The sequence below is a fragment of the Pelmatolapia mariae genome, linkage group LG18 (genome assembly GCF_036321145.2).
Source record: "Pelmatolapia mariae isolate MD_Pm_ZW linkage group LG18, Pm_UMD_F_2, whole genome shotgun sequence".
Lineage (NCBI taxonomy): Eukaryota > Metazoa > Chordata > Actinopteri > Cichliformes > Cichlidae > Pelmatolapia > Pelmatolapia mariae.
The window spans coordinates 3,493,259-3,518,157 of record NC_086243.1 but is presented as its reverse complement, the minus strand read 5'-3'; the positions used below and the strand labels follow the sequence as shown (position 1 = coordinate 3,518,157).

At 39.5% G+C, this 24,899-nt stretch overlaps 2 protein-coding genes and 1 non-coding gene across 3 annotated transcripts; all 3 read right to left on the bottom strand.

Annotated features, from left to right (window-relative positions):
* Positions 1 to 2,512: 2,512 nt before the first annotated feature.
* On the bottom strand, positions 2,513 to 10,754 carry trnau1apb (tRNA selenocysteine 1 associated protein 1b). Its single transcript, XM_063462426.1, has 9 exons — positions 10,590 to 10,754; positions 8,935 to 9,032; positions 8,173 to 8,272; positions 7,318 to 7,370; positions 6,283 to 6,411; positions 5,696 to 5,812; positions 4,100 to 4,403; positions 3,565 to 3,610; positions 2,513 to 3,465 (listed from the first exon to the last, which is right to left on the bottom strand). The coding sequence occupies exons 1-9, from the start codon at positions 10,626 to 10,628 to the stop codon at positions 3,329 to 3,331; spliced, it is 1,023 nt and encodes a 340-aa protein (XP_063318496.1). The 5' UTR covers positions 10,629 to 10,754; the 3' UTR covers positions 2,513 to 3,328.
* Positions 10,755 to 11,097: 343 nt separating this feature from the next.
* trnaq-cug (transfer RNA glutamine (anticodon CUG)) lies at positions 11,098 to 11,169 on the bottom strand. The gene has a single exon. It is a non-coding gene; the product is annotated as a tRNA-Gln (tRNA).
* Positions 11,170 to 11,327: 158 nt separating this feature from the next.
* On the bottom strand, positions 11,328 to 24,888 carry bpnt2 (3'(2'), 5'-bisphosphate nucleotidase 2). Its single transcript, XM_063461097.1, has 9 exons — positions 24,791 to 24,888; positions 23,093 to 23,237; positions 19,775 to 19,847; positions 19,347 to 19,493; positions 19,031 to 19,190; positions 17,171 to 17,266; positions 16,148 to 16,309; positions 15,686 to 15,820; positions 11,328 to 15,311 (listed from the first exon to the last, which is right to left on the bottom strand). Exons 1-9 carry the CDS (start codon positions 24,882 to 24,884, stop codon positions 15,166 to 15,168), a joined length of 1,158 nt encoding a protein of 385 aa, XP_063317167.1. The 5' UTR covers positions 24,885 to 24,888; the 3' UTR covers positions 11,328 to 15,165.
* Between the last annotated feature and the right edge of the window lie 11 nt (positions 24,889 to 24,899).

Below are 24,899 nucleotides of genomic sequence, written 5' to 3'. Positions count from 1 at the left end.
AACATTCAAATGCCTGCAAAGCTGTGTGCTGTGGGTCCTTTACATCACAGTGCAGCCAAAACTCAGTCCTGTGGGGAGTATGATGAACCAGCGACCTGTGCAGCCAGTGGAGGCGCTGGCCTCAGGCCTCCACGAGCTTTTCTCCTCTTAAGTTACTGTTCAGCAGAACACCACGGTGGGTGTTGGACCTCATTAAAAAAAAACTAGGAGGAAGGTCCGAGCCCAGCTAAAAATGAAATTCAATACATTTAGACCTAAGAGCAAAGCTGCACACATTGGGAAGGTTGTCATAAGAGAATTTGCTCCAGGCTCAGCAACATTAGCAGCACCTGTACAACAGAAGGGCTAGACTCAGATCATTTTCACCAGAGGAGTACCACTTGGTGTGTGTGGTGTCAGTGGAAAGCTGACCTACACAGCTGATCCATCATATAATCATGCCCTCCCTTGTTGAGTAGGATGCTAGGACCTGAGAGCTGTGCGTACTGCGCTGGAGAGAAGCAGCTGTAAAGCAGCCCAACCTGAGATGTGGAAATATCATAAACAAAGATAAAGTACCTGCAAAGCTGTGTGCCATGGGTCCTTGATGCCATATATACTGTTTTGTATATTTTTTTTTACATTTCACAGTATAAAAAATAAATATTTTATCAAAATACATCACATACTGATAAAATATGTGATTCAAAATGATAAAATCACAGATAACCTTTGAACATTATTTTTGTGTGCAGTTTGTTACAGCCAAAGCTCCAGCTGACGTTTTTTTTTTTTTTTTTTTTGGGGGGGGGGGGGGGGGGATAAAAGAAAGACAGTTAACTTCACTCAGAGATGGAGAAAGACGTAACAAAAGAAAGGACAGGAGAGGAAGAAGAGAGGTTATAACACTCTTTATGCTCATTTCTCTTTAGCGCTAGCTAGATCCTGACTACAATATCACTGGTCCCGCCCACTTTTATACTTTAATAATAGTATATTCGCTATAAATGATACAGTTGAACCTAAAGTAATGAGCCTGTTTTGAAGACGTAAGGAGTAGGTAGTATAGATATTTGTGTTAAAATGTAGGGAGTAAAAGTAAAAAGAAAAATTAATACTCAAAGTACAGATACCTGAAAATTCGACTTAAGTAGAGGAACAAAGTATTTGTACTTGTTTGTTATTTTTAACAAGTAGAATAGTATAAACATGAACAGTAGCAGTAAATCTGACCAGATGACCAAGCAAACTTTAAACCAAGCCATTTTTACAGGGAATTTTTTTCACTGGAAGAAAGTCTAGTCTCACTAACATCTGGGTGTTAGTGAGAGTTCATAGTTCATAGTTCCGAATTCCATGACTTTATTTCTCCTGTTGACAGTTTTTTTTTTTAATCTTGTGCTCATTTAATAGATATAACTTCTATTTGATTTTAACTTATGCTAATGCATGATCACTTTATCTAAAATATATTTAATAGACTTCGATGGGAGTGAAAAAGGGAAAGAACTGTCAAAATAACTTGACTTGCTGTGAAGGCTTAAATACAACATTCAGACTGTTGGAGGTCAAAACAAGCTTACGTGAGGCAATTATGAAGAAAAAAACGAAGGCACAAAGCATTGTCTGGAAAAGGAATAGGGTTACGGGGCTCCGTAGGCCTTGGGAGAGAGCTCCGGGGGAAGAATCTGGTGATCAGGCCTTGGCCCATAGGGTGTAACCGGTTTCTGCTTCACTCTGCTCTAACAGGCCAGCCCAAATAAACTCCTCCACTCTGCATAGTGGTGGAGGGTGGAGAAAGAAGTCACAATTTTTATTCAGAGTGCCAGTAGATTTTCTTTGTGTACAGGCTGTAATCACCTGCTCTGACGTTTACTGCTCTTTGTAGGTTTATGTATATGTACATGTGTATCTGTTTAAAATTATACTAAGGCTTAGGATTCACCCCTATTCATTGTTAGAGGTGTGTAAAATTCTTACACTTGCTCGCTGATAATTTTGCAATTAACCCTTCAAAAATGGTTAATACTGGGTCAAAAAACAAGACAGAAGAAAGAGATTAAGGCGATTGAGGCCTCCGACTGTGGATCCAAAACAAATGGCATTATATTATATTATATTCCTCTAGTTAAGTTTCCTTCCTTGTACAGAGGGTACATTTTTTTCTAACTGGCCCACCTTGGTTTGTGTGACTCACAGGTGTCCTGACATATGTAAGATTTATTTATATTATGCTTTTCAAGAACAAAATTCACAAAATGCACCTATACAGTTCATGGATGTAGCAACCCAGCAAACTACTATTTATTGATAACTTATCACACCACCCTCTAGTCCAAATACGGTTACCAACACTACAGTAGTCATATTGCTAACATTAAGACTTAAAGCCAGTGGGTAATATCGATGTTTCTACGCCCATCTTCTGTATACAATAGTTTAAGAAGGCAACTGAATGTCTTCTTAACTTATAACAGCATTTTTATTATTGCTGTATATTTTAATACATTCCTTCCAGCATTGGCTGTAAAGACAAAAGAGACATTTTTCCACCTTAATTCATTTTATTGATAAAACATCTCCAGAAAGAAAATATATACAAAACTTCAGCCATCAAAGAGCAGTTGATGGCTGCCTCGAGGTCTGACATCAAATCAGCCGTTAAAGTCCTTACACAGTTTTCACAGCACTCGAACATGTTGGGAGTTTGTCTCGTTCATCTAGCACATAGAAAGATTGTGAGCTTCTTGTTTGAAAAACAGAAAACGTTTCCGATTGATGTGATTTTCTGTAGGGTGTAAACTCAGTTTTCAACTCTTCCTAAATGAGTTCAATAATCTATCAGAATTTTTTTTTAAAGACAGGAATTCATTCATTTAAAAAAAAAAAAAAAAAAAAAAGCAATTCTAATGATCATCCTGGACTCACAGGAAGTACATGACAAAAGACAATAAAGGCATGGTTTTCATTTTTGTTTGCAGATGTCAATCTCAACGTTGCTGAATGTGCGTCTGCTGGTCATTCCATCATCAAATAACTACAGTTTGTTCCTCAGTGGCATAATTCAGTGGTGGTGCATGACACTCAAGTCTGCAGTACTACAGAGCAGCTTCACTGAATAATGACTGACCTGCTGTTTGTTGCTAACATGGTAAATGTTACAGCCAAGTCTGTGAATATTTTAGGTGTTTAAAGAGGAACGTGTTTGCATTATCAGTTTTAGTGAGAACTGACACAGGAAATGAAAGCTGGCCTCTAGAAGGTATCAGTGTGTTGTTAAGATTTTGGGGATAAAAAAAACAAAAAACGTTTTTTAAAAATGAAACATTTCGGGGGGGGGGGGGCATTATCAAGAGAATGAAGGGATGGGGGAGTCAACAGAGTCCAGAGCCTCCCAGTGACAATTCATCATGGCATCGTAGAGCTCCTCGCTGCGCTGCATGAAATCTTTGTTCCACAGGTCGACGTCACACTCGGGAATGGGCTCTAGAAAAAAGAAACAACAATGCAAATCCTCACTCTGTGAGTGTCTCTGACATTTCTCTGGATAGATTTTTTCCCTAATGTTATGTGACTCAGCCTTACCTTCTGCATTATCCTCATCTATGTCTTCAGCCTCCACATGGCTCTGCTGCAGAATGACATCAGGGATTAGAACTACTTTCTCAAACATGGAAATAAATCTGAAAACTGCCTGGATGTGATAATACATGGCACTAATTAACACAATATAAACATGGACAATGTGTCAGCTGTGCTACGTGTACTGGGTGTATACAGTGAACATTTTCACTTGGCAGTGAAAGATCAACAGTTTCACGTCTGTACACTTTGTAGTCAGTTAACTCAGCAGTGTCACTTGTCCTGTCTACACTGAAGCTGCTTTGTTCAATTGGCCCATTCTGGGTAAAGCCAGCTGGTGTTTGGATGAATTACTTGCGAGCACTCTATATAACATGATAAATGATGTAAATGAGAATCTTAAACTTTTGGAAGGAAGCTGATTCTTCTTTAGCAAAGGTTAGCAGTTTCTCACGCTTTAAGTCATTTTGCTAAGCTTTGCTAACTTCCTGAAATGTCAGTGTTCCTTTAAGCACTGGTGTGAAAGTGTTCCCCTTACCTCTACGGCTCCTGACATGTCTGTGGACATTGGCGGCATCCCCATGGGAGGTGGTGGCATCATGTGACCTGGTGGTGGGTATCCATAGGCTCCGTAACCATAGTTGTAGCCACTGTTGTAGCCGCTGCCATAGCCGCTGTTGTAGCCAGTACTGTTGTAGCCACCATACTGGTCGTAGCCCCCCCACTGAGAATAGTAACCCTGGCTTCCACCACTATGGCTGCCATAGTAACCAGACTGAGTCTGGTTGTAGTTGCTCTGGTAATTCTGGCCCTGGCCCCCGTGGTAGCTGCTCATCTTCTGGCTGTAAAACAACAAAAAGAACAATTTTTGGTTTGTTTGAAGGTTATCCGATGAAAGATCTTCATGAATGAACATGTCTCAGAGGAGCCTGGATGGATTTAAAGGTGTAGACATATGCTGAAACAGTAAACTGGACTATACTTTTGTTACAGACAAATCAAATATAAATCAGTCATACGGTAATGGTAAAAAGTACACCTAAGTAAGCTTTTGGATGTCTATATAATAAACCTAGCCGGGTCCTTAGCAGGTGTTAAAGTTTAGGTAAACACTACATCAAACCAGTAACATATGGCATACAGAGCCAAAATGCAGAAGGTCTGGACTTTGACTGGTCCCCTCCTGGGAAGATGTCTTGAATATTTTAAACTTGTGAATAATCTTTGTCACTGGAGAATGACTGACTTCAGAATGTTTTGAAGTGGCCTTCTAACCTTTCCCAGACTGATGCACAACAATAACTGCTTCCCTAAGACCTGCTTAGCTTTGTGTTAAAACACACATGAACTCTCCAGACCAGCAAACTGCCAAAACATCTGCTTTTACAGAGGTGGTCACACTTAACTACATCTATTTGATGTTCTTTGTAAATTATGAGAGTGTAATATATTGTTGGTCATCTCAGGTTGCATTTACTCATTTTAAGACTTGCTATTATGTTATTATGTCCTAAATCTTGAAATTGAAAGAGGGTCTACTTTCATTTTACATGACTGTATTTTTCCAGTCAGGCCGACTTTGAGGCAGATTGAATTTTAAAGTGTGGATTTTAGTTCAGTCTTTTGGTTACTAAAAGACTATCAAATAAGACCTGATAATAAGAAAAACCCCAGGTTTCTCTTTCTCTTGTCCTACTAGCCCTCAGTGAAGCATTCACCAGCACTGACCCTGTGCTACAATCATCCTAGGCTCTGGTCACTCACCTCTTTTCCCTCTCTATGGTTATAAAGCACTCTGCATTTAACAATTGGTCATTATTAAACTCTGACTCTCTTATTCAGAGTGTCTTTTATCCCACCTCCCACTGCTTTTTTCTCTGTCCCCTCAGTCTAACCGACTGTAGTAGATGTTCCATCATCAAGTGCTTGCTCATAGGCCACCACATGAATGTTGGGGTGTTCCTCTCCATTATTGTAGAATCTTTGCCTACCAATATACAGTCACTTGTGGTGATTTTTGTTGTGGTTTGGAGCCAACTAAATAAAACTGAGTTCAGGTGAATCCAAACTCCTGTGTCCTATTTTCTTTGGCACTTTCTCTATTCTATTCTCTCTTATCCTTGTCTGGTCTTACCTCTTTGCAACAGCAATACTGAGCCTGAGTGGCTTTCCTCCCAGCATCGTACCCTGGCACTCCTCGATCGCCTTCTTCTGCTCGCTCTCCTCTCCAAACTTGACAAAGCCATAGCCTCTGCAAGTCAGAGAACAGTTACGCCTCCTTTGCACCGCCAACGCACACTCCATACTTGGCATTTAATAGCCACTTATAATGAGAAACAGAATATAATGGGTATTATTATGGTAGAACTGAAACTTGTTGTTTTACTTTTAACATGAGGTAGCATCACTTGAATTGTGAGTTGCTCTTGCTTAGCCTATATGGGGAAAACAATAGTTTTAGCATTAAGACGGCAAGAAAACATTTCTTCAGCCTTTTTTTTTCCGAAAATAGATGAAGATGCACTGATGGTCAACGTCCATAGCACTGCTATCCAAATCATTATTATAGCACAGAAAATAGAAAAAAAAATATTACAGTATACTCTTACAACATTCATACAAGAAGGCAATACATCATACTATAGGAAGAAATACAAAATTCACAGTCAAACAGAATAACACTGCTGCTGCTGTCACGTGCACCTCAATGAGCTGACGTACCTTGAGTATCCATACTGGTCGGTGACTACTTTGGCTCCTTTGCATGAAGGGTACTTCTTAAAAACTTGATGCAGCTGGAAGTCATCTATCTCAGAAGCCAAGTCGCCCACGAAAACTGAGAACTCTGGCCTGAGAGAAGCAAGATCAAATATTCTTACTCAGTATGATAGACTGATATGTTGACTGCTTTAGTCCACATCCCACTTAATAAGGACTGTTATGTAAGTTATCCTTCGTATTTAAACAGGAAGTGTATTGGAAGCTGGATAATTTACGGAACAACTTTGTTCAGTTTTAGATCATCAAAATGTAATTGCCCATTTCCTACCTATAATACAATCTGGACCCCCTCCCATGATGCATGTCACCCTCAGCTTTCACTGTTTATACAATAAGGGCCAGAAGTTTATGGACAACATTTTTTTTTGTCACGTTGCTTCTACACACCACCACAGTGGATTTTAAATTAAACAATCAAAATGTGATTGACGTGGAGGCTTTCAGCTTTAATTCAAGGTGTTCAAGTGAAGTGTTGTGTTAATCGCTTATGAATTACAACCATTTTACTATATACCTATAGTACCAATTTTAAAATCCTAGATGACTTCCTTCTTGAGTTATTGCATTCACTAGATTTTTTGACCTCAACGTCAAGGTCAGAGGCCTTAATTTGAAACTCCTACGGTGCTTCGTTCTCAGGTTGGGTGGCCCATGTTGCCCACCCACCTGGTAAGGTGATGGCAACACCCCACCAGCCTTTTATGGCTGAGGGTAAAACAAAATAAATCAATAGAAAACTGTTATTGTCCAAAAGTGTATGGACCTGTATGCCACTGCTGCATGTCATTAACTTCTATCTTCTCTCTGTTCTCATTTTTTGCCCCGATTGCCGTCCGTTGTCTTCGTTCCTCTTTTCTGTTCCCTCTCTTCCTCCAGCTAGACAAGTTAGCTGGAGGAACTAAATTCTACAGAAAACTGCCTCCAAAAGTTTGGAGTTATGTAGCAAACAAAGACTGAATGGAAATAAAGCCTTACCCTGCTTCTGGCCGTTTCCCATAGGTGGCATAGTTTAGCTTAAACTTCCGGGGCTGCACAAAGGAAGAGAAAAAACACACACTAAGCTAGGCAGACACACCAAAGACATGTAGTATAGCACTGATATTGCTGGAAATAAAAAGTGGAGTTACTATGGTTGTTATTTGGGTTTACATACCTCCACCACCCAGACCAGCCTTTAGCCCATTCCTCAGTTAGTTCCTACCAGAGACTCTATTCACCAGCTTCAAACAAAGTACATTCATGTACAAGCCTCTTAGCCACCTTCAGCAGCAGATACAGCCCAGTGAACAGGGGAGCCCAGTAGCTTGGCCAGCCCACGCGGCCAAAAGCATTTCAAACCAAGGAGCAAGCAGCTAAAGCTCACAACTTCCCAAACCACTTGGAACTGAAATTTGAAAGCTGGGATGCCTTTTTTGTCTTGCATCACCAGACTTAACTGGACCAGCCGTCTCTGCAGTTAGTATGAGACAGCTGCACTTAACATGATGTTTAACTAGTTTTGCTTCTTGATAAAACTGGTTTAAACTGACAGGGAAATCATCACAGTGACAGCACTAAGAGCAACAAAAATCTGGTGTGTTCACAGAGACAATAACAACAGGATGTTAAACTGACTCCTAAGCACCTAACACTTCTGTGTTTCTGTTCTAACAAAGCAGGACCAAGACTAGTTGAGCTCCACTATCCACAGATCAACAGTTAAGTACTGTTTGATAATTCTACTGAAAAAGGAAGGCGGTATTACATGTCAACAATATTTTTGTATTTATGATGAAATAATAATGATGAATAATATATGCGAGTAAATATCAACTGCACTACAGAACTGACCGGGTTTGATCCAGGAACCAGTTTCCCGTTGAGTCTCTGGACACACCGCTCCACACTCGCTTCATCTGCCAGCTCCACAAAACAGTATCCTGCTGAACCGCTGCACAAGAGAACAGAACCGTTAGCTATTTTTAGTGTTGAACGAGAAAGAGGGGGGAAAAACGCAGACAGATCAGGCATAACATTATGACCACTAACATATGAAGTGAATAGCACTCATTATCTTTTCATCATGGCACCTGTTGGTGGGTGATATATTAGGGAGCCACTGAACATTTTGTCTTCAAAGTTGATGTGTTACAAGCAGGAGAAATGGGCAACGCTTAGAATTTGAGAGAGTGGAGTAATGCTTTGTGCAATGTTCTTCTGGGAAACTTTGGGTCCTGCCATCCATGTGAATGTCTCTTTGACACTTGCCGCCCATCTAATGAGTGCTGCAGACCGTGTGCAACCTTTCATGGTAACTCTTTTTCCTGATGGCTGTGTGGCTATTTCAGGAGGATAATGCGCCCTGATAACAGGAACAGGAACACAGCAATGAATTTGAGGTGTTCACTTGGCTTCCAAATTCCCCAGATCTCAATCCAATCAAGCATCTGTGGGATGTGCTGGACAAACAAGTCTAAGTTCTGCAAGTTGTGAGGTGTGGCCTCCATCATTTAAAGGATCTGTTGGTAACATCTTGGTGCAGATACCACAGCACAACTTCAGTGGTCTAGCGGAGTTAATACATATACATTTAGGCTGATGCATATATCCTACCCTGTTATCCTGTGAGTGATGATCTTGACCCCAAATGGAGACTCTCCCATAGCACTAAAGGCCTGTTTGATGAAGTTCTCATCCATATATGGGTCGAGCTACACACAAATACAAAGAAACATCATATGCACCACATTAGGTTCTGTGCAATATAATACAATGCATGTTTATGATTTACTGTATGTTATTACGCAGTAATACAGTACTATGCAACAAAGCATGGCTCTTTGTTCTAAGTCTACGTTCACACTGCAGGCGAAAGCGCATCAAATCCGACTTTTTTGACCCTATGCGACCCATATCCGATCATGGTATGACAGTGTGAACAGCACAAATCCGATATTTTCAAAACCGATCTGGGTCACTTTCATATGTCGTACTGAATCCGATACATATCTGATGTTTTAGAAAGCGACTGCTGTTTGAACGGTCATGTCGCATTAAATCCGTCTTTACCGTCACTGACACAAGACAGACGCCAATTATCAGCGCCGGAGAAGCGCCCGAGAAGACATCGTGAACGCTTCCTGGCCATCCAGTGTAGATGTCAGTGAAACTGTTGGGAAGACAACGTTGGAGAAACGTGAACATTTTATTTGTACTGTATAATCTGCAGATTCTGACAGAAATCTTCGACTATCCTTTGAAGCACCGCTCCTCTCTAAAACAGCAATAAGGATCATTACTAGGCCATATGTAAATAACAAAATAACTTTATAACTTAAAGCAAAATTGGGAAACGTAAAGTCCGAAACAAGTCTTTATATTAACGGCCATCAGTCAAACAATACTGTTTGGTCTGGGTCTAAACAGAGCGCGTCGTGTGTGACGTCTTTTGCGCATGCGGGCTGCTTTGAGGGTTCACACTAGAGCGCGTTTGCTGTCACATTTTATTTGTAGTGTGAACAAGCAGACAAAAAAATCGGATTTGAGCATTAAGACCTGCAGTATGAACGTAGCCTAACTGACACTTGTTTCTACTACAGAAGCTACTACAGAATATTTAGTGAAAATAACCAAACACAAATTAAACCTTATTTTTAGCATTCCTATGTAATTAAGCGGTTTCGAAATCACATGAGAAAATGCACAACTAACATACATGACTGACAAAAAGCGACACATTTGGGATTTTGATGTCGCCGAAACCCACAGCAAAAGTCACAATGCACAACCATTAAAACTGATCGATCATCTGTGTGTCTTTAGCACAGGCACAGCGCGCCTCCAGACCGAGGTTGTTTTTTTCTTTTTTCAAACTACAAAAGTGTCCTTTTGCTTAACCCTATACCAACTTTGAGCTTAGAGAATAATTTTGTGTGTGGCACTTTTTACGGCTTAATCTGTTAATCTTTGTTGGCGTTATATTTAAACTTTAATGATTAGCTCGCATCACTTGCTAAAGCTCGCTACAATACGAGGAGCCTAGCCACAGACAATAACGTAGACATTTGAGTTGTTTGATGACTTATCGTCGTTAATCGTTAATATGTGGTATTATTGAATTATGTTACACCAAATCTTTTCAAACGGTGTACACTGGAACACAGTTTAGTCCAACATTTTACAAGTAATAGGTTACCCTAACTCAACCTAGCTAGCAATCGCCAAACATAAGCTAAGATCACACACAGAAACATGGATTTCAAACATACATCACCCATCCAGAGACTCGTCTGTCTGTTGAACATCATGGATGCGAAATAAGATGGTAAGAGTATATATTCGTGGTACAAAAAGCAAATATTTTGTTAAATATTAAAGTTATCTACACGGTCACACTGGACAAGTCCATTCGTCGTTCCACTTCCGCCTTAGCCAGCAGACGTGTTCTCCGGTCTTTTCAAATTAAAAGTCTCAGTCGAAACTATTGTAGGTCGAAATAGTCAGACTTGGGAAATAAGTCAAATTAATAATCCCATAAATACATGTGCCTTGATTAAATTATATTAACATTTGGTAGCATTTCGAGGTCTACAAGGTGAAAATAAATATATCAAGGCGTCGGACATGTGTGATATGGACGCATTGCGCAGGCCAAAAGTTGGTCCTCATAAAAATATTGTTACACTTTCGTCGATGGAATATTTCATATTTTATTTCCACAATTGTATTTATTACAGATCCGTCCGAGTTAACTTGACATACAGCTTAAAAATAACCAGGTTCCACCGAGATTTGAACTCGGATCGCTGGATTCAGAGTCCAGAGTGCTAACCATTACACCATGGAACCACCACGCTTAAACCCTCGATGTATTCAAACACTTTTTCTTCTGTGTGACTTTCTTATGTTATTAAAACTCTACAAAAGTGCTATTTTTATATCATGCTTGAACCGTTTCAGTGCTACCATGTGTCTGCTACACTAATAAAGACTACGCAGCCCATTCCTTCATGCACACATATGCTTTATTGAGAATTCACAGCAAAAGAATGATTAATCACTCACAGAGCAAACCACCTGACAGTAACCCTCAGTTTATAGCCTTTAAATAGCACACCAATTTTCATTAATTGCTTCTGATTTAGTTGTCCACTACCCTTTCATGTAAAAAGCCCCAGACGACACTGGAATAAATATGCCACCCAGCTTCCAAATTCAAAGAAACAGTTTATTATTATTGCCCTTATGTGCTGGTTAGAGGCAGAGTGAGTGGTCAGGTTAACCACACAACTGATTTGACCTCTGTATGGCTGGAACCAGAACGATTTAAACAGGTGTCAAGAGTCCTATAGAAGACACAGTATTTAAAACCAGTAAACTGAAGTGGCTATCAACTCATTGTTACCCCACTCCAATTATAAGTCATTTGTTATTAGTTTTATTTTGAATAAAATGTGAATCCCCTGTCCGAACCAAATGCAAATTGAGCCTACTCTTGTTAGAAAGGCAGGGACAGGCAGATAACCACACAGAATAAAATAAAATAAAACAAAAAACAAATTCAAGATGAGTAGGGTCTGTCTATATTGCATTCAAATTCCCACCCCTGGTCGGAAGTGTGAACACTGGTTTACATACATACATCTGAAGCCTTGCAGCTGAATACGTCACATCAGAATGGAAGGACTCTGGTATATTTCCAAAAGTTACACGCTGCTACTATTGCGATTTGGTAACATTTGGTCAACTGATTATCGTTTCTAAAAGTGTCCGACAGGAGCAGGACATTGCGACTACTAAAGCACCCATATTGGTTCCACTGTGCTCAAGGCTTAAGGAACTGAATACACCATTCAAGCAAAAGTTACAGGTGTCTATGAGCATGGTACCCCTGTTTAATGTCTAATAATTGTATCCTACAGATTCACTGTAGATTGATTTTCCTAATGAAAACCTGCTGCCTACAAGTGTGTGAGGAGAAGGCAACAAAGGTCTGTAACTGACTTCTCTCTTAATAATAATATCTTTTATATTTTTCTTATTTAATTCAAAACTTTTCTTGTAGAACCAACAAACTAATGGAAATAGCATCACTTGAAGACATTTTCACACATGAAGCTCCAGGGTTTTCTGGTTCCAAACAAACTACATATATAATCACAACTGGTTCACATTCAGTCAAGGCCAAGATATCTGGGAATTTACTTTCCATTTTCTAACCATTTGGGAAGGGAAAAAAGATTTAACGCTTGAGTAAATTTAAAAAAAATAAAAAAAAAATCTACTGCGGACTTTATGCAGAAAAAATCTTCACCTCAGAAAATCAGTTCAGGATATTTTCCACAGTTGTACGTTCTTATATGTAGCACGCATGTGTTCATGTGTTAAAATGACTTTAGATTTCTTGCAGCTCCTTATGGAGCCACCAGCTTAGAAAACAGTTCTCACACAAAAGCACAAGGTAAGGCAATGTACAGCACTCACAAAAACACAAACGCAAAGAAACATTACCCAAGTACTTGAAAAGTCTCTCTAATCCCTCTTAAACTGCCTACAGAGAATGACGCTTGGTATATCAACCAATGTTAGCATAGAAACATTCATTGACAGTCTAGTTTAGTGCAGATCAAACACACTCAAATCAGGTACAATGGAAATTTGTCATACTGTATATTTTACACTTAGCAAACCCGACATCTAACAGCCTTCAAACAGCTGCAGCACCATCAGTCTGTAACAGACCAATCCCACCATTGAACTTTTGGAACAACCCAAAAAGGTCCCAAGTCAAACTAAAGGAACAGGTCACTCACAAGCTCAAGACACAGACTTGACTTTGTATTTCGCTGGGATTTTTCACAATGTAGCATTATTTCACAGTGAAACAGTCCAGCTTCAGGGGTTATAGAAATATCAGACAGACGGTACAGAAAGATTTCAGAGCAGTAAGCAGGAACAGAGGTTCATCAAGCCTGTGACATTTTCAGTATAATGAAGTATTAAGAGAATTAAAAGGCTAATCAAAATTCAAAACCATGCACATAGAGTCAGTGTACAGTTTAGCATCCACCAAATCTGGCACCGGCATTTCAGCAGTTTTTCCTGTCAATTAATTTTCCAAGTGTGTAGACTGCACAGTAGCAGAAATTGTTTTTCAAACTGGAGACGATATACATCAGTCCATCTCGGGTTGTTTTACATACACATCTGTGAAATACATTTCTCTATGAAAGGTTTTTTAGACAACTTACATTTAGCTGATGGCAACATGACACCACTGAAACACACGATTGATTTTCTTGTGACGGTCTGCTTTTAAGTTGATGTCAATGAATGTGACTGAGCTTATGTGGTGGGACTTGTACACTGCTCTCGGCAGAGGTGAGATCCCCTTGCTGTATAATCTGTAGTCTTTAGCTTTGATGCTCTGCTCACGTATGTAAAACGGTGGAGGCGAGGCTGTGTAGCTGAGAAGGTGCTGACTGACGTCACACTAAGTCTGACTCATGTATTTGCAGGAATCTGAAGATGAATGCAGAAATATAGGAACTTTTGCATTATTTTAGCTGATTAAAGCTCCCATCACTGAAAGAGAAAGGAAGGACATCATGTGGTGTGGGAAAAAGTCCCTTTACTGTACACATTTAAAAATAATAATCCAATTTAAATCTGGTATGGTTGGTTCAATCTTGCAGTCATATCAGACTCCCATACTCTCTGGGAGTTCATATTTGGACTTCACAGAGAGCAAACATCACAACCTGTGCCGAAACGACCAAACCTTCATGCAGCTCTCAGGATGAATAGAAACAGGCCGTGAGTCACAACTCGCAGACTAAAAAGCAGCTTTCAGTGTCCAAGCCCAAAGGTGGTCTATCAGGTCAGGAGCATGCTACATCATCAGTTTGTATTTGTCCCAGGATCAGACTGTAAATAGCCTTTTGATTTTTATAGGAGTAGAAGCAGACATTTTGGACTACATCTTGTGAATTAAATATGCTGACTGACTCGTGACTGAATATATTTTACAGTGTAGCTGGGATAGGCTGCAGCCCTCCCGCGACCCTGACAAGGATAAGCGGAAGAGGATGGATGGATGGATGTATATATTACAAGAGACCCTGGACTACAGTTTGATAGACCTGCAGCTCAAGTGTGATCAAGAACAGCAAAGTAAACTACTACACCAAGTGAACTGTGGTGTGTTCATATAACACAGGGTAGTTAACCCCATATTACAGTGGAAGTTTATGATATGAAGACATATGGAGTGTATTTGCCCAGTCTCAAATAATACTACTACTATGGTACTACTACTACTACTACTAATAATAATAATAAGGAGGGGGATTACTAAATCTTGATGAGTATTCTAGTGTGCTTGCCTGTAACATGTTCTTTTCTTATTCTTGTTTTCTCTTCTGATTGTTGTGATAAAGACGATGAACACCAGAGATGTCCCTCTGTGGGTTTTGCTGCAGTGTTCAGTGTTGTGCTCCTCAGTTTGGGGGGTGGGGGGCTGTTTTCCACTGTATGTCCTTGTATGCAAGTTCCTGACAAAAGGAAGACATGTCGGTTCTCCACGATGCAAGAAAGTATGCTTTCAGAGGAGTGAGTATTCAGAGCAATTGTGCCAGCTGTTGCAGTTTCCAGTCATAGCCAATTTGGCTCCACAGTCCTGCTCCTTTGTCCATGCTGGTAATGGTAACTCCAGTGCAACTTGATGGTAGATGTTTGGTGTCCCATGATGATGAAATCATGCAGGCCTGATTATGTTTCCAGCCCACTCTTGCTAGCTGCTGTGTCACCCTAATCAAACCACCTATGGCCCTGTCTCTGTGTGTTTCACTGCTTGTCATTGTCTGTGTTACCTGGTAGTCTTTTCAGTAAGGCCTCGTGATCTATACCTACACTGGCCACCAGTCCTCCTTCATTTACTGGAGTTCCTCTGTAGTCGATGTTCTCTCCCTTTAGAGTTGTCATTTGGCCCCCTACAATCACAGTGATCACATGATTGAAATGGTCATTGGACAACAATACAGCTGCATTTAGTATTTCATTTCTTTTGAAGTATCTGTTTAGGTGTAGTTAAGCCAACATGCAGCCTAAGGTAATAACTGTTACTTTCATTAAGGAGGCTGCATGATTGGTTCCGTTTGCTGTTTGGATTATCCAAAATATTATGGACAGTTATATAAAAATAGAATAATGTATTAAATCTTTTCAAATGAAACTGGAACCAGATGCTTCTTGACAAGGACTCATGCTTATTGTGTAGTGATCTTTTTAGCCTCGTCTCACAATGCTGTTGTTAATTTCATGAAGTGGGAAAACAGGACAGGCTGAAAAATCTTTGCTACGTTACCCAGTTGAGTCAGTAGTGCAGCACCAGCACAGATGTCCCACTTCTTAATAACGGTGGTGTGGACATAAACATCTGCCTCCTCTGTAAGGCTTGTCTCACTTGAATGTGTGTCCAGCAGTGACAGTACTTTGTATCCTGAGAAAGACAGAAATATTAAACCATGTTAGCATCCTCATCCGCCATAGCTGAGGTATGACATCTTGTACTGGTGTTTGAAAGCAGGAAAAAAGGCAAATAACAGATCAAAAATTTGAAGTTTTAAAAACATAAATTAGAAAAAAAAAGCAACAAAAAAACAACAACAAAAACACACTGTGCAGTGTCTTTTCTTAAATTATAGAAACTAACTGACTGCAACACAAAGTCTTTGTGTGAATGGAAAATGGATTTGAAAACTAGACATTTAAGTGCAATTAAAGCCTTTGACTTTTAAATATTAAATAAATGTAAAGGACCACTCACCTGCTCCACCTGCTTCTATGATTTTTGTGCTGTTTCCAAAAGCATTCTGAATATAATTTTTAACTTTTCCAGAGTGAGAACGTGATACTATCACTTTCTTAGGGCTGGCGTTGTAGGATGAGCGGCGATTCACATTTGATCCATGACCTACGACTGCCCAGGCTGAAGGAATGATGAAAAGTACACAGAGAGAGGGAAGAAGCTGTAAATGTCTCTTTTTCAGAGAGAAAAAAAAAGTCTTTTACATTTAGAAAAAAGAAAAAAAAAAAAAAAAAAAAGAGAGAAGTGTTCTAATAAATGTTTGCAAAAAAAAAAAAAAAATGCAGAGCAAGAAGCATTTTTTTTTTTTTTTTAACGTACAGTGTATGCACAAAGTGTATTGGGTGTTCGGTGCCTCACAGCAAAATAGCCAAACTATTAATGAAGGTGACACCTCACAGACATCCATCAGATAGAGCTGCCTGTGCCTTCAACTGTCAGTCCAAGCAGCCATGCCCCTAATAACAGTATCCAGAGGGTTGAGTTGTAAAAATATTCAACCCTGTACAGCTGCTGAAGTGAGAAATATCCACTGACAGCACAACAGGTTTTTATACCAGCCTATTAAAAAATTCTTTATGCCCAAATTGGGCATTTTAACAGGGAAGTCTACAGAGAATGAGAGACTTTTAGAGCCAGCCTCTATTGGCCATGCTCCAAAGGAAGAGGAACGAACGGTTTCCGGCACTTGACATTTGATTAACTGTGTAGCACCAGAATTTGCTGCTTCTGCACCGTAACACAGCAACTGTGACGCAGTTGTGCTTTACAGTTTACTTATTTACCAAGATGACTTCCCAAATGGGAAGACCAATAACTTAGAAAAAGAAAACGCCCCTGAAAACTCACCAAGTGATGGACTTGGCCAATCACCCAAGAAGCTGACTTCGCTCAACAATGACCTTATATTATTGGACTGGATGTGTAACATTTAAAATGTGGAGCCTTGTTTAATGTGAAAGCTGCTGAAGCACTTAACCTTACCAGTGAAGCCAGCAAAAGGCTGGTGTACAACTCCAATCACAGGTTTACCATCTACAGCCACACACACCATGGTGGTCACATATTTCACCAGATTCTCTGTGGACAGATGAGCAAAGAGGCAGAATGAGGATAAGACAGAAACGGATAAAAAGACATCTTAATCTAGAATAAAATGCATGAATCACAACAATAATTTATGCTGTTGCTAAAACCCAAAGGGACCCGTGGCAGTTTAAATGTTTAAGCTTGATATACAAGCGTTTGAAAAATACTCTCTCTGGCTTTCTAATACTTTTTCACAGAAATGTTCCTTAATAACACAGTTATGGATCCCAGCACAACACAAGTATCACTTTCATATTACATTTGCATGGCACTGAAAGCCTTTCCGCAGCCTCACATGCTACTTCTTAAGAAATCAACATGCTTCAGTTTAGAAGAACACGTCACTGTGGCCGGTGGAAACGTTGGACATCGGCGAATGATTGTCAGTCACCTAAATCAACTAATCATCTCTAAACACACTTCTGCTTTAATTACCGCCCACTGCATGCTTTTCAAGCGTACAGCAACCAGCATACTAATTTTAAACTAAAGTAGGTCATGTGCACAGCCTGTCATCACCCACAGATACTCAGTATGCGCATACATAAGGACACGTTCACAGAGTCAGTCTCACAAATACACATCAGCACCCAGCGTGTTCCTCCATCGGGGAGGCTGCCAACGAAACAGGCCAACATTTAAACTGTTACCTGGGTGCATTGTGACAAAGAATGCTAATGACTTGATATATTTTACAAATTATTATTCAATTTTAATCTCATTTTAATATAAATTATTCATTTATATTAAAACGAGAATACAGCAGAGTTTCTCCTGCTCTTTATTAATAAAGAGGTCAATCGTTGTTATATAACACTGTATTATATAACAATACTGACTGTAAAGACATTTTATCATGATATATTTTTCTTTATTTAACAAATAATGAGCTTTAAAAAAAACAAAAACATCTCAGTTGTGCAATTCTGAGCAGATTCTGATGTCCAATGGCCTTTTTTGTGTCGAGGAAACAAACAGATCTTTACTGAACTTGTGTAACTGGATTTCTTTTAATCAATTTCCAACAAATGATTTTAAACATTACTGTGCAAAAGACTTGAGCAATCCCTTATTTATTTGTCTTATGTTCTCTTGTCCACACATGCCAAAATACACCACGTTTCCAGCTAACAGCACTTTCAGAATCACCTTTTTGGTGCAGAAATACTATTTAATGCCTATGAAAATATATTTATTATTTTTGCAGATTCAATTCAAGAAATGGGAATTAATTACATGTTTTCGAGACAGGGTTACTGCACCGAGCGCTCCAGTTACCATGGACTACTGTTGCCTTCACCCTCCACATCTTCTCGAGCCCTTCTCTCAATATTTCTTGAGCGTCTCATGTTCCTTCTTCCTGATGTTGCTGTCATTAAGTATTGCTACATCTATCACTACAGCCGTCTTCCTCTGCTTGTCCACCACTACTATGTCCGGTTGGTTAGCCAATCTGTATCTGGAAGTCCCACAGTATCTTAGCTCAGTCATGCTCAACCACCCTAGAGTGCGTGTCCCATTTTGAATAGAATAAACAGACGCACACAAATGCTCTATAGTCTATTGTATCTTTTGTTTTGTTTTGAAAATGGGAGATTTTACATCATCAAACATCATACATAAAATAAAAAAAATAAAAAATAAAAAACGCACACAAGCTGCCACACTATTAGGTGAATATACTATTCTCCTGTGGATCTTCAAATATGATATCAGTATGAGATGAGGCTGGCTGAGCGTCAGTGATATGCACACCTGTATATTCCTGTGTCGCGTCTAGGGGATCGATCCACACAGTAATGCTCTCGACAGGAATGTCACTGCTCCCCTTAAATTCCTCACTTATTGTACCTGGAATGTTCTGGCTCCATTGTATTGAATTATCCTCCATGTTGTCGTGTTCTTCACTGTTCACCTAAAAACAAACACACAGAGAGGGAGATTAGTCCTAGTTTGTGATTTAACTCCCAGATTTGTGGAGCCGCTTATAAATGAGAGCCCTCACCTGCCAACAAATACAAGGCAAGATAATTTGTGTTTTGCAGACAGAAGTAAAGAAATCTGGGCTCACCGTAAGTTCAGGGAATGTGTTCTTCAGTAGGTAAAACATCTTTCTGTGAGACTGCAGGTCGCCCATAGTGAGTGGATCGTTAGCTCCTTCCTTTGTTTTGCCCTTTGATTTCTCCTGCAGGACATTTTCTTCACGCACCTGCTTTACCTAGGGAGATTTACAAAACAAAACAAAGCTCACATTTTCACCAGCTAATGATGGCTGTGTGTGGCTTACTTTTCTCTATAAATTCATTTATTATCCAGTTTATTCTACACTTTGCAGATGGTTTGCTTGATATCTGTGAAGGAGTCGTTTGGAAAGGTTTTTTTTCTTTTGAAACATAAAAACATCAATATTTAACTACAATCAGAGATTGACACAAATTTGTCAGTGGTGAGAAATTTTATTTTCAGTCATATGGGGCCTAAGTAAAATTGAACTCTTACCTCTTTGCCACCTAGTTCTGCTGCCTCCACTGAGACAGCCAACAGGTCCCTCAAATCCACTGTTCTTCTCTGCCTGCATGGATAAATGGACACAACAAGGATCGTTAGCTTCCCAATGAAACCGCTTCAACTTTTCCTCACAGCTGACCTGCTGAAACTGTATGAGCCTTATCGGGTTTTATATGATGCTAGAATTTCAAACTCAATAATATTTAGTAGTACTTTTGATACCATGGGGAAAGTTTTGAGCTCATCTTGAAGTAATAGCAGTAATGACAAGTAAGTCATTTCTTGACAAAGTAAACTTGTTAATTTTTTTATCAAATTTTCCCAGTTACACGTTAGTTTTACTCAGCTACGTATTTAGGATCAAGTTTGGAGGTTTTAATCATTTCATTTAGATCATTTCATTACAGATCATGACAGTAAATTATATTTTAGAACCTACTAATAAACAAAGGGTACAGCAAACAATACAATACCTAACACATCCAAATAATTTAATTATTATAAAAGAGCAGCTTTATGAAAATATTAAAAATGAACTTTGGATAAAGTGAGCTTATGCTAAAATAAAAACAACTGAAAAAAAGAAAAAAGTGTTCACACTGCTCTGCCTCAGTCGCAGCTCTTCAGGCCTCAAACAGTCTGATTTGACTGCTCCGTTCTGGATTTCACTCTTTAGTCCTCCACAGCCAGCCATGTGTCCGCTCTGCCACAGCTCAATAATCCATTTTCATCCATATGCAAACCATTCAGCCTGCAATATTTATTGATCTTTTATCCAACTACAGTCTGGTAGCCACTACCTTAATGACAATGATTAAATTTGCTATCAGGTAATCGCTAATAAAAATTCACACGCACACCAGGTTGACATTTCTGGTAACTATTTAATAATTCAATGTTGTTGAAATGGGAGCTTGAATGACCTCTGACATTTCACTCATTTTCAGTCCAGTATTTGAACCTGATCATTGTGAGATGAATATATTTCTTTCTTTCTTAAACCACTTAACACTGACATATAAATCATTCACACATAAAAAAGGCATCCAGCTCAAGTGATGAGCCAGCGTTCTGCCTACACATGAAAGACAACTTAGCAAAGAGCCAATTTTAAATTCTATTAGCAGCAGTATAATAAATCTCAAAAATACAGTTTACTCCAATTTCTTTAGTTGAAGTTACAAAAATACCCAAGATAACAGGTTGAAAGGCATCGAATAATAAAATGCTTATCAGCTTTTAGCTGAAAACTTGGAATATCTCTGCATGGTACGAAGTGCATCCTTAGCAAAATAATGTTGAGGAATCTAAACAAGTAGAGGACAAAAGTGGGAGGCCTAAAAAATAAAGATAAGCTGTATCTTAAACTCTTTCATTTTTCAGCATGAAAAAGATCCCAAAGACTCTGCAAACGTAGTAAAAGAGTACCCGGATAGAAAAATGGACAATGGAACATCATCAATCATGGATTGGCATCCTTAGAGCTGGGACTTAAACATTATTGACTCAGGGTGGGATGATTTTGACAAGAGAACGGAACAAAGCGCAGCCAACTTCCAAAGAAGAACATTGAATGTCCTTCGACTACTTAAAGAAATTATAGGAAAGATTACCTAAGAGAGTTCAGCCTTTCAAACTTTTTGAAATTACACAAACATGTTTTTGTTGTATGCTTGCATGTTTCAATAAATTGCTGCAGCTATTTCACATTTTTATAGTAAGAAATGAAGGCTGGATCAAGACTTTTGCACAGTACTGATTGTTATTCTTCATTTTCTGGCTGGTCTTGTCAATAAAGAACTAGAAAAGGGATGACATAGCTTCATCTTAGCCTTGTGATTATAGGTGTGGGTATTTAGCCAAAGATTTGGAGATTTTAAAACGGGCTGAGGCAGTGTTTAGTTTGGTGCGGTGTCACAGAACTACATCGAGGCTAGTCCTAGACATTTTTAAAGCAAAACATACCAGTGCTATCACAGTATTCACAAAACCCACACTGATTACAACCCTCTTAACTAAAGCCAGTTCTCTCTCTCAATTATTTTTTTTCCCCTAAACTACACAGAGTCGTTTAGAAAGGCATATTCATTCTGCAGGACAACAAACCCAACTGCACAGGCAAAATCATTCAGAGTCAAGTTCAGAACAAAGAGCCCTGCCACACGTTGCATGTGCCTCACAAAGCCCTGCATCATAGTGGGGCTGCATGAAGTGACAGCCTTGATAAAAACTAAATCCATTGAAACTCTGGCAAGTTATTTCCTTAAATTACTGAAAAATAAAGACAATTATACTTTAATTTTACTGCCTGAAACTGTCAAGTGTTACATGTAAATGTAAGAGTGATATGAGCCTGTGTTTCAGATTACCTGGTGACAGTGAGGTACCAACTGCTATCTGTTCTCAGAGTGGATGTTAGTGAGCTCTCCCTGTATGCTGCCAACGGGGCAGTCCAACCAGATTAACCTGTCACATATGTGCACCTTCTTCATTCTGACCAGATTTCAGCTCAACCATGAAGATTAACATCAGAGTTTGAGTTACAATTACATCAATTAATCAATGAGATCATCTGCCAGAAGGTGTTAATAGGTTCCTTTCTAAGAAACCTTACAGGTAGTTTCTTTGTAAGGGAACGGTACATAAAACCACTGACACCTGCAGACGCCATGTATGATGTATTGTGCACGGTGCAGACATGTGACGGGTTAATCTGGTTGGACTGCCCCGCTGGCAGCATACCAGGAGCGGACTAACATCCACTCCGAGTACAGATAGTATAAAGCAGGGGTCCCCAATCCCAGTCCGCGAGGGCCAGTGTCCCTGCAGGTTTTAGATCTCACCCTGGGTCAACACACCTGAATCACATGATAAGTTCATTACCAAGCCTCTGGAGAACTTCAAGACATGTTGAGAAGGTCATTTATCCATTTAAATCAGCTGTGATGGATCAAGGACACATCTAAAACCTGCAGGGACACCGGCCCTCGTGGACTGGGATTGGGCACCCCTGGTATAAAGTGTATGCTGCAGTTGTAGGGCTCACTATCAGCAGATCCCATAAAAATGTGTGCGAATAAGAACGTCAGGGAGAGAATTTACTGAACTTTGGCGAAATTACGAACACGCATCAGCAAAGTTTTTTTTAGCGTCATACTGTCACCAGATAAACTCTTCGCTTCATCTATTAACAAAAATTGTGTCAGCTGACAAGAAAATAAATGCATTTTAGAGACATGTACATGAGAATAAAACCACAGACAGACACTCTACGAGCAGTGACAAGTTTTGTCACGTTTTACCACTTACTGTGTTGAGAGGGGAGTCTGGGACCTGAAGGCAGCCAGGCGGCTGGAGATGACCCCGGAATACAGGTGGTAGATGACACCGACTCCAAGGAGACAGAACACCGCCACACCGAGCGGTGACAACCGGATACCCATCGGAGCCATGGCTACACGGAGAGTTTTTTTAGCCGGAAAATGATTACTCAAATCCAAAATAAAAGCACACAAGTGCTTACAGGAGCGACAGAGAAGCTAGCTGACGTGGCTGTCCCCCGCCGCCCGTCACGAAAACCTAGATCCGCGTTGCCTCACAACTGCCAGCTAATCTTCTGATAAACACGTCGACTGTGCTAAAACAAAGTTGCGAAACAAGCTGTCAAATAACCCAACACACTGGCTATTTTTTAGCAGCTGACTAGCCGTTTAGCATCGTCCGACATGTCTGAGAGAATTCACCCAAAAACGAGGCCACCGCTCCCGTTTAGAACGACATTCCGATTCTTGGACAGTTCCCCCGCTCCTGGTTCTCGCTGTTAACTAACTGAAACGAGCCAAGTGTTCACTAGCGTAAAAGGCACAGCAGAACAAACACACCTCTGTTCACTCATTTTCCCTATGCACCTACAGATGTCACGACTGCTCACTTCCCTTCCGGGTTATTGCTGCTTTCGTCACTGCTGTCAGTTCTTCTTCTACGTCTTGACATTTTTTTTAAATTGCCGTTTAACTTCCAGATAGCACTTATTTTTATTACTACTTAAATTCTTCCATTTAGAAAAAATACATTGGGATGATTAAAAAAAAAACTTACTATAGCCAATAAATATTAGATAAGCTTTGGAAACCGATCTTTACCTAACAAAAAATCATATTTTGTCACAAAAATGTTCATGATTTATGAAAATTATTAGTTTTTAATATTTTTTTTACTAAAATTGGGTTCTTTTTTATCCTAATTTGACTTCTTATACATATTAGCGAGTTATAAATGCATAATATTGAGTTTGCAAGCATATAGCTTCCTTATTTCTTTTCTTTCTTTCTGTTTTTTTAGGAGAAACTGGTTCCCTTTCTAGTTAAAGGTGAATGACATGCACTAAAAACAATATCTTCAGTAGACAAATTCACAAGTTTTATGTAACACTACACATACTGTACACTGACAATGACGGATGCCCCTACAGTATGTGCAACCCCCCCCCCCCCCCCCCCCTTTATTTTAATAAACGAATGAAAAAATAAACATGTTTATTATTTATCTATACTCTATACTAATTTATTTTACGAATCCAGATTACTATCAAAGTTGGCTAGTTGCTAGATTTGTCTGGCCACAGAACAGTTTCCACTTTGCCTCAGTCAATTTTATTAACACAGATAGCACAGTAGTGCTTTTGGATCATTGTAATGTCCTCTGCCTCTAACGCCTTGCTAGAGTCACATTCAGACTAAACTCCTCTTCAAAATGACCACGCAGACAAGAGGGTTTGACTTCACTCCCTTTACTTAGGCCAGTTGAAGTAGGGTAAAACTGAGAAACAACATGAAATGCTCTTAGAAATCATAGATGAGGACAAACACAATAACAGTACAAATGACTTGTTTAGCCAAAAGCGTTAGCAAATCCTCTCTCTACAAACATTTCTATTAAGCAAACACTGCAATCACATTTCTTCAAGTAGATTTTGTTCATTAGTAAGGATGGAACAGAATTACATACCGACAATGCCCTTAAAGACCATCTTAAGGGAGACAGTTGTCACTACAGCAGAGAACAGGAGAAAAGGAGAAGTCTTTTCCCCAAACAATAGCATGCACTTTCTGATGAC

What these genes read in the sequence shown, in the direction of transcription:
- trnau1apb (XM_063462426.1), bottom strand. Translation starts at nt 10,628, where the DNA reads ATGATGTTCAACAGACAGACGAGTCTCTGGATGGGTGAT. An exon ending in ACATGTCAGGAGCCGTAGAG is followed by an intron (nt 3,611 to 4,099) that starts GTAAGGGGAACA and finishes GTCATTCTGCAG; the next exon opens with CAGAGCCATGTGGAGGCTGA. An exon ending in AGATGAGGATAATGCAGAAG is followed by an intron (nt 3,466 to 3,564) that starts GTAAGGCTGAGT and finishes TCTTTTTTCTAG; the next exon opens with AGCCCATTCCCGAGTGTGAC.
- bpnt2 (XM_063461097.1), bottom strand. Translation starts at nt 24,884, where the DNA reads ATGCTATTGTTTGGGGAAAAGACTTCTCCTTTTCTCCTGTTCTCTGCT. An exon ending in ACACATTCCCTGAACTTACG is followed by an intron (nt 19,191 to 19,346) that starts GTGAGCCCAGAT and finishes GTTTGTTTTTAG; the next exon opens with GTGAACAGTGAAGAACACGA. An exon ending in CATAGAAGCAGGTGGAGCAG is followed by an intron (nt 15,821 to 16,147) that starts GTGAGTGGTCCT and finishes TGTCTTTCTCAG; the next exon opens with GATACAAAGTACTGTCACTG.